At 39.4% G+C, this 8,806-nt stretch overlaps 1 protein-coding gene across 2 annotated transcripts in view; it reads right to left on the bottom strand.

Moving 5' to 3' along the window:
- PRMT3 (protein arginine methyltransferase 3) overlaps window positions 1-8,806 on the bottom strand; it is a 63,389-nt gene that overhangs the window by 5,983 nt on the left and 48,600 nt on the right. For both annotated transcript variants that reach the window (XM_035892637.1, XM_035892638.1), the window contains 2 exons: window positions 3,799-3,849; window positions 3,508-3,595 (listed from right to left, as the gene is read on the bottom strand). In XM_035892637.1, the coding sequence (XP_035748530.1) occupies window positions 3,508-3,595; window positions 3,799-3,849 (139 nt within the window). The remainder of the gene's footprint in view (window positions 1-3,507; window positions 3,596-3,798; window positions 3,850-8,806) is intronic.

Here is an 8,806-nt window from a genome sequence, read left to right as displayed (position 1 = left end):
TCTGTTTTACTTCACTGTGCATCAGCTTCAAGTTTCTCGTCACAGTCTGTGAGGAGGAAAACTAGCTTTTCAGAATACGTGAGTAAGAGACTAGCCCCCACTCACACATTAAATCTAAACCAAATCAATGGAAATTATCCATTAAAACTATATATAAAGCTGCCTACCATAGCTAGGTATCAAGCTGAAATTCAGTGGTAAATCAGAAGTATTAACTAGGAACAGCTTTTATTGCCTCACTTGCCAGATCTTTGGACCCAGGTTAAGCCTCTCCTGCTTCACCTCAGAGAATCTGCAAGCATTTCACACCTAGAGCAGGCTGCGGCAGGAATGGCGAAGGAGGGAGGATTAGTTGCAAGCCCTATCCTTAGGCTTGTAATGGCTTGATTCTGTTGTCATCAGAATACAGATCAAAACATTCAGTCTTTTTTATGGCTCAGAAAGTGGATCTGTCTTTACAGCAAATAACCTGGCATCAAACAGCTGAGAAAATTAGCTAGTTCATGCTGCAGAAAACAACAATTTTGCCATGGCATAAAAGCAGCCTTTTCCTGTTAAATACCCGAGAGGTTCAGATACCTGTAAAGCTCAACCTCTTTTAAAGAGCAAATCCAAATATAGTCAGTGCTTTATAACCACTTTAGGCATATCCCCAAAAGCTATAAAGCACCCGATAGAGACTTTAAGTCAGCCCTACAATTCTATTCAGAATTAGACATCTGAGGGAACCATTCTTCTTTACTGGGGGGAAAAAAGCAAAACCAAACAACACTGCCTTGTCTGAAAGATGCTTTCAAAACAGGAAAGCATTTAAAATGCATTTTATGCCACCAAATTCCTCTTTCACAACCTATTAACATACTGAAAGCAAATGCTACCATCAGTACACTGGTCAGATTATTGCAAGACTCAAATAATATTATTTCTATTTATTTTCCATTATTTACTAAGGAAAGAGCTTGTCCTGACTCAAACAATACATTTAGTCACAAGCAGGTTGTCTTCTTTGTGTCTCCCACTGCCACATATACATTCCTTATTCTAAGACTTTATACAGAGGATTGATGACTATTGGTAACCAGAGATAGACATAAAGGCTGATGCCTTCAAATGATGCAAATGTGTTTAATCTAGTACAGTCACTTTTTTTTTTCCAGTTAACTTGCATTGAGAAAAACCTATTTGAAGACAAAAAAAAAGTCCCCAAACGCTAAGTACACTTGGAGTGGAGTTCAATTCAACATGCCAGGCAGACACAAGGCATGGTAACGTGGTAACAAGCAGTGCTAAGTCATTAACAAGTGACAGACGAAAAACAGCTGGAAGTGCAACTTTACAAAAGTGCAAAAGGAGTTTGAGCAGTTTGTTTCATTGGTAAAATGGAAAGCAAGAGACTGAATAAATCAAAGAACCACAGGTTACCAAGTTGAATATACAAATTACTGTTTTTACAAAGAAAACAAACAAACAAAACAATACGAAAAAAGGGGAAGACAGGGAAATCTGTACTTATAGTAACATGCCTGGAGGAAAAAAGATTTTTGGAACAATGAAGGAGAAGAATCAGAGAGAAGGGTTTTTCAAAAAAATGACCTAAATTAAGCAACATTCCTATGTAAGTATCAGGAAATACCTTCTGCCCTGATGGGCTTATGTCATCCACAAACAACAAATATCCCACAGAAATTAATGCTGGGATTACAAAGGAAAAGGAAATCGCATCAAGAGTTTCTCTCAGAACCTTCTCTAACACTAGAGATAACAGGTAGAGAATTCTAGATCGAAGTGGTCATTTTATATAATATATAAAACCAGACAGAATGGGTAAAAGGATGGGAAAGGGGAACTCAAATAATTATGAAGAGAAGGAGACAGGTAGAAAGACAACAGAAGCATAGATGTAACAAGGTTTGCCATGGGAATAATTTTAAGCAATATGAGCCAATAAAGAAAAAAGAAGTTGCAGCAAAAGTGACCTTCCAAGGTCAACTAGGTTGTGCTTCAAAGCGCACTGTTTCTGCAGTTGTCTTCAGAAAGTCACCGCACCTAGACTAGAATTCTAGAGCCAGGCACACCTCCCAGTAATTTCAGACATTTGGTAAATGTCAAATGATCTATGTAATATTAAATAACGTGCATATTCTAACAAATGTCATTGCACTTAAAATTTCACTTCACACTCTATGACATTGAAATTTAATGAGTTGCAGCAAGGAGACCTTAGCCAGCCTTCTCTAAAAAGAGAAACTTGAACAGAACACAAGCGAAGTACCAATGGATATGTGCATCCCAAGAGCTGACAGGACCTAAGAATATGCAAATAAAAATTATTTAAGAATATAAAGTCAAAGCACGAAAGAGAGAAATGATTTGTCAAGTAACATAGACCATAGTGCCTTTAGGAAAGGAGCTTCTGGTAAAAAGTTGTCATGGCTGATAGCTGGAAGATGCAACTGCAAAAGCTGTTTAATTGCGCGCAGAGGCAGCTTTCACCATTGACATTCATAATTAGGTCTGTTAAGAGAGACAATATTCCATCTCCAAATACCTCAATACTTCTCTATAGCACCTCTAAGCCTCTTGACCTCAGTTTCTTTTGCAACATCCACATAAATTTTTGTACTTTTTTTTTTCCCCCCTTATATCTGGTCTATTTATAAACTGTTCAGTTTAGGGCTATGTATTACCATGAGTTTTTTAACCAGCCAGCAGAAGCGAGCCCTACTCCGAGGTTCCTTACTTGGTCCTGCTAGTCTGTAAAAACAAAAAAATGTCCCTCAAAGACAACTAATTCACCACGGGGTAAGAGTTCAGCAGCGGTGAGTTAAGTGGACAAAAATAAAAAATAATTAACCAGCATAAAAATATAACTACTTTATTTCCTTTGATTATAAAAAGACTAGTAGAGTCCAAAAGTGCAGCTCTACAGGAATAAGAGGGCAAGACTTATAATTCTTGCCCTGTTGTACGTCCATTCTCTTGCATGACTATCCTGTCACAGTTACAGGCGTATTTCTCTGGCTATAAAGCAAGGAATATTCAACTACTCACATACAAATATTTTTTTCAAGACTTACCAAGTAGAACTAAATAAAACCACTAACAAACATCACTTTAGTCTTCAAAACAACCCAAAATTCAGGTGAAGTGTGATCTCTGATGACAACAAAAGCCTTTTCACTTGCATCAGATTCAAGGTGAAACATATTACTGTACTTATCCATTTCATAAAAATTTACAGTGTATCAAAATAACATCTTCTGTACTTCAATGGATGAAGTTCATGGCTGTCAGTTCTTTGAAACTGTTTTCATTTTACAGAGGAATCACACAGTGCCAGGTACAACATATTCATGATTCATTTAAAAAACACAGCATAGCGTGGGAGTGCTACAAAATATCCTGTGCAATCACTTGACAGGTATGATACTTATGTTAAGATTTAAATTTAATGATAACAGCAGTGTAACACAATCATTGTTGCACCACAACTGAATTTAAATATACCTGCTTCTACCGCAATTGGTTTCTCCAGGAGAAAAACTGTCTGTTTCCAGTGTGTTTTGGTACACTGGGGACCAGTTGAAAACAAGACCTGCAATGGAAGAGTTCAAGAGTTTGATTAAGAACAACATTTTTGATATCACATTACATCAATCAACTACCAAACACACATGCACATGAAGTGTTTGCTACAGCAAAAAAGACTCACTGCCAAACGCCTTGAGGCAGAATAAAGAACAAAACCATCCTGATCTCCCAAAGACATTTTTTAAATGCGTAACACCAAATACTCACCTTGTTGTGACAGTTCTTCTCAAAAAATATATCGAAATAACCAGCAACTGCCTATAAAAAAAAAAAAAGGAAAATGCAACTATGATAAAGGAATAATAGTGACACAAGAAAAAGTATATAATTAATATATATGTTTATTGGTGATTCTACTCCTTTTCAAGCCTTTAATAAGAGGAACAAGCATAGGTTTGTGCCTTCAAGCATACTAGAAGTCCTGAAACAAAAAACAAGCCGTCATCACAACTCCTTTATTGTGAGAATATTCAGCCCACTATAACTGCATTTTAGTATACATCGAATTTCAGTCCAAGTTTCCAAAATAACCTGCACACCCTAACTGCAATGAGAATTACATAGGATAAAACAGCCTTTCAGACATGCAAACCCACAAGCATAAAGTTTCCTTGTCCTCTACAGTTGCCATGACCCTCGCCAAATACACACATGGTACAAGGGATTCTGCGTGACGTGTTTGCTCTTTGCATAGCTTAACGCTATTTTGCACAAAAGCTCCCTGTGAACAGAGGCAGAGCATAAACAGGCAGGGAATATTTTTCTCCCTCTACTACACACACCGCTAAGGAAGAAGATTCACAAATGCCTCATGCTGGCTTTTTCAGCAGTTAATCATTTCTAATAGTAACCGTTGTAGGATTCCTCAGAACGCTTCTTCTGTCCCTCCTGCCATCCTACTCCTAACCTCACAGAGCATCTAACCGTTGTAGGATTCCTCAGAACGCTTCTTCTAACCTCACAGAGCATGTCTCTTCAGCACAATTCATTAGTGGGGCTTTTCTTCCAGCTTGAAAAGGAAAAGAAATAAAAAAATATCTGCACACAGAACAGTATACAGATGCTATTAGTTACCCAGTCTTTTAATACCAGCCTGCTTTTTTTGATCAAAAAGCCATGTGAGAATCCCCGAAATTCAAAGAATTCAAATAAAGAACTGGAAGATGCTAATAAAAGACCATCCACTCCACAGTTTCACCTCTGAAATCCCGTCCATGCTCACCTTTATTCACTTTCTACTGTCTCCTATGAAAAGGCTAAAGCAAATCAAGACTGTGGGCCCAAGGCCATTACACTTTTCTATTCTATGTCAGCCTGGAGAAATGACCCAGAATAGAGCTTTTAAGTAACTACAGCAGCTAGGGACTCTGTCCTTGTGGCAGCAGGAAGGGATTCTCCCGATGTCAGCTATAGTGCATTCAAACAGGATAAGTGCCCATTCAGTGATGGCGAGATAGCTGCATGAAAACTCACTGCAAATGACTGATTATAACCTTCCTCTCACAGCACCAGTGGTTTTCTCCTGCTCTTAACTCTAGGAAACTGGTTGCTCTGAATAGTTACAAAGGACAAGTTCTGTAGCATGCCCTTCGTATTGACTCAGAGATAGACTGTGAAAGGGAAAAAAAGAAGTCAAACAGCGGTTGGACTAGATGACCTCTAGGGGTCCCTTCCAACACAAAACATTCTATGAGTCTATGCTTACAAAATTAGGGTAACAGACTGAATGGCCTAGAGCTTTGTCATTATGAAAGCAGTAATCTGAATAATAGCTAAACCTTTCCAGAATTTTTCCTCTCTAGTCTAAATGCAGAACAGATTTCACCAACGTGGTGGAGAATGCAATGTGTTAAACCAAGTAAGCCTGCATTAAAGCACCCATGTTAGCTTTTCAACTAAGGGCACTCCAGAGAAGCCTGGCAAGTTCCAAATTCCAGGCAAATATTCTTAAAAAAAACCCAAAAAAACAAAAAAAAAAAAAACAAGGAGATACTGAGGACCTTCGTGACAAATGAGCACCAGATGTTGGAAACGGTGACTCTTCCATCCCTTAAGTAAAGTCCTATCACTCAACGCTGAGAATCTCATTCCCAAGTGAATTACAGCCTTGTCTCCAACACGCCTTTTTGAGTAAAGATTGTGAAGGTTTTGACAAAGTTTTATTGACCCATCAGACTACTTTTATTGATGCACAATCTTTTCTGGACATTAGTCAGAGATCTACTAAGTCATAAAGATATTTTTCAATCATCAGGTCAATACTGTTGATATGCTTACAAATAGGACCTAGGATACGATTACTGAAGAAAGGAAAACAATGTTGCAACAACAAGAATACATTAAGGATTGAGGGGAAAAAAATTGGCTTCCAGAGAAAATGAGAAAAATCGAGCTACATATTTTGGACCAGAAAGGTAAAAGCTCCAAGCAGACATACCATGGTTAAGGTGGATGCAATTATCTATACACTTGGTAGAGAGAATTAACAGCTACATGCTATGTGCTACCCTGAGAAAACATCCCCAGATTAGCATTTTTTGCGGATCAAGTTCAGGCTGAAAAGAAACTGCAGTTACAAGCAAAGAATCCGTTCCCTGCTTTTTGCTGCCTCCTGTGCTCAGGGAAACAGGATTTTTACACCCTCTGTTAACAACTAGGAGAAACGGCCACCTTATTCCTTACAGTACCAACTGTTTCTCTATCTGAAACAACCTGAAACACTGACTTGGTCTATTTAAATCAAGAGACAGTAACAGAAATACACATCACAAAGACCACTTTATGCAGAGCTCTAAGGATTACAGAGTTCAAGAGTTCAAGGGATTACAGAGAATAACAGTGCTACATTGATACCTTAAATTCTTTTTGTTACATTCTAAAAAGGATATATGCCCTTCAATATTGATACCGAAATAACTACTGAGCCCAAAGAAAAAAAATAGGAAAATATTTTAACAAAATAAATTCCTCAAGTCCCTAAGGATAAAATCCTGCAAGCAGTTTCAGGCATTCCCTAAAATTCCTCAAAATTTGTGCAGTTAAAACTGCGTGGAGGGGGCACCCCAAAACCAAAACACACACTCTCTGATGAGCGATGTCAGCAGACAACCCCAGTCCTGTATAGCTGAACAGAAATTATATGCTTAAAGTTAAACACGTACAGGAGAGAGCTTGAATGATGTTTTGAAAACTAACTCTGACAGCACATATTGCAATTGAAAAATCTAATTAATATCTTCTACTAATGCATTTTCAAACCCGTTTTGAGCCAAATAAAACCCAAACACATACACACACACTTGGTTTGACAATTTCTCTTTGTGAAATTGGTTACGACTACACAATTTGTTTTTAATAAACATTTTTAGGCAACCTGCCATCATTTGCTAACAGTGTGTTTGATCTCCAGATAGAAATCTCTCCCCTTGAACTTTATATCTTTGGGAAAACAAAAAGTCTCATATTAAACCCAGTAGTTACTGACCAGCTACAAAATTTGTTTAATATTCACTACGGTAGCTATTCTACAAGCCAATTACAGCCAAGGAAATATAGAAAGTAAAAACACCCAGGTTAAATAAATCTCATTTAGATGCACATAGCCTATGGTTTACCCTGTAAAAGAAGAAACCTAAACAAAAGTTTTTAAACCTGCTATTCAACAGAAATACAGTTTTTTGCATATACCTATTTGTACATATAGTACAAATGTTAACAATTCCTACCACGACATTTTAAATCCAGAGTGTAGCTTTTTTCGTTACAGCTCAAGTTTACAAATCTTTTCACGTTCAAAGAAGTCAGCTCTTCTAGGAGCAGTCAAAACATTTAATTTTCAAAAAATTGGTCAATGACACTGTATCTTTAATACAGAAATAAGGTTTTCTTTGCCATGTCAAAGGCTTTAGCAAAGCCTTTGACAGTTTCCCACAGCATTCTGGAGAAACTGGCTGCTCATGGCTTGGATGGACATACTCTTCACTGGGTCAAAAGCTGGCTGGATGGCCAGGCCCAAAGAGTTGTGGTGAACGGAGTTAAACCCAGTTGGCAGGCAGTCCCAAGGGGTGTTCCTCAGGGCTCAGTGTTAGGGTCAGATCTGTTGAATGTCTCTATCAATGATCTGGACCAGGGGATTGAGTGCACTCTCAGTAAGTTTGCAGACAACACTGAGTTGGGTGGGAGGGTAGGAAGGCTCTACAGAGGAGGGGTCTGGACAGGCTGGATCAATGGTCTGAGCCAACTGTATGAGGTTCAACAAGACCAAGTGCTGGGTCCTGCACTTGAGTCACAACAACCCCATGCAACGCTACAGGCGTGGGGAAGAGTGGCTGAAAAGCTGCCTGGCAGAGAGGCATCTGGGGTTGTTGGTTGACAGCCGACTGAATACAAGCCAGCAGTGTGCCCAGGAGGCCAAGGCCAACAGCATCCTGGCTTCTATCAGGAATAGTGTGGCCAGCAGGAGCAGGAAAGTCATCCGTCCCCAGTACTCAGCACTGGTGAGGCCATACCTCAAATGCTGTGTTCAAATTTTGGGCCCCTCGCTCCAAGAAGGACATGGAGGCGCTGGAGCGTGTCCAGAGAAGGGCAAGGAAGCTGGGGAGGGGTCTGGAGCCCAAGGCTGATGGGGAGCGGCTGAGGCAACGGGGGATGTTCAGCCTGGAGAAGAGGAGGCTGAGGGTAGACCTCTACAACTGCCTGACAGGAGGGAGTAGTGTGGTGGGGGTTGGTCTCTTCTCCCAAGTAACAAGTGATAAGACAAGAAGAAACCACCTCAAGTTGTGCCACTGGAGGTTTAGATTGGATATGAGGAAAAATTTCTTCACCGAAAGGGTTGTTAAGCATTGGAACGGGCTGCTCAGGGAAGCGGTCAAGTTCCCATCCCTGGAGGTATTTAAAGGACCTGTAGATGTGGTGCTTAGGGACATGGTTTAGTGGTGGGCTTGGCACTGCTAGGTTAATGGTTGGACTTGATGTCTTTTCCAACCTAAATGATTCTATGATTCTATGTCACTGGCTAAGTATTGGAGGATTCAAAGCTGCAACACAGTTATTTCTCCTCTCAGTATTTTGTGAAAAGCTTTGCAAAAAATGTCAGAATGTCTGCTTCTACAAGAAGCAGTAGGAAGTCTTCCTTGAAACGGCTATGAAAAAATAAAATCTCTGACTGCATTACAGAAGCCTATTTCCATACTCCCAAATCCAAGTGCTAAAAATC

The sequence above is a fragment of the Egretta garzetta genome, unplaced genomic scaffold, assembly GCF_000687185.1.
Source record: "Egretta garzetta isolate BGI_Z169 unplaced genomic scaffold, ASM68718v1 scaffold454, whole genome shotgun sequence".
NCBI lineage: Eukaryota > Metazoa > Chordata > Aves > Pelecaniformes > Ardeidae > Egretta > Egretta garzetta.
Note: the sequence above shows the minus strand (reverse complement) of the source record. Positions and strands in the feature narration are given on the sequence as shown.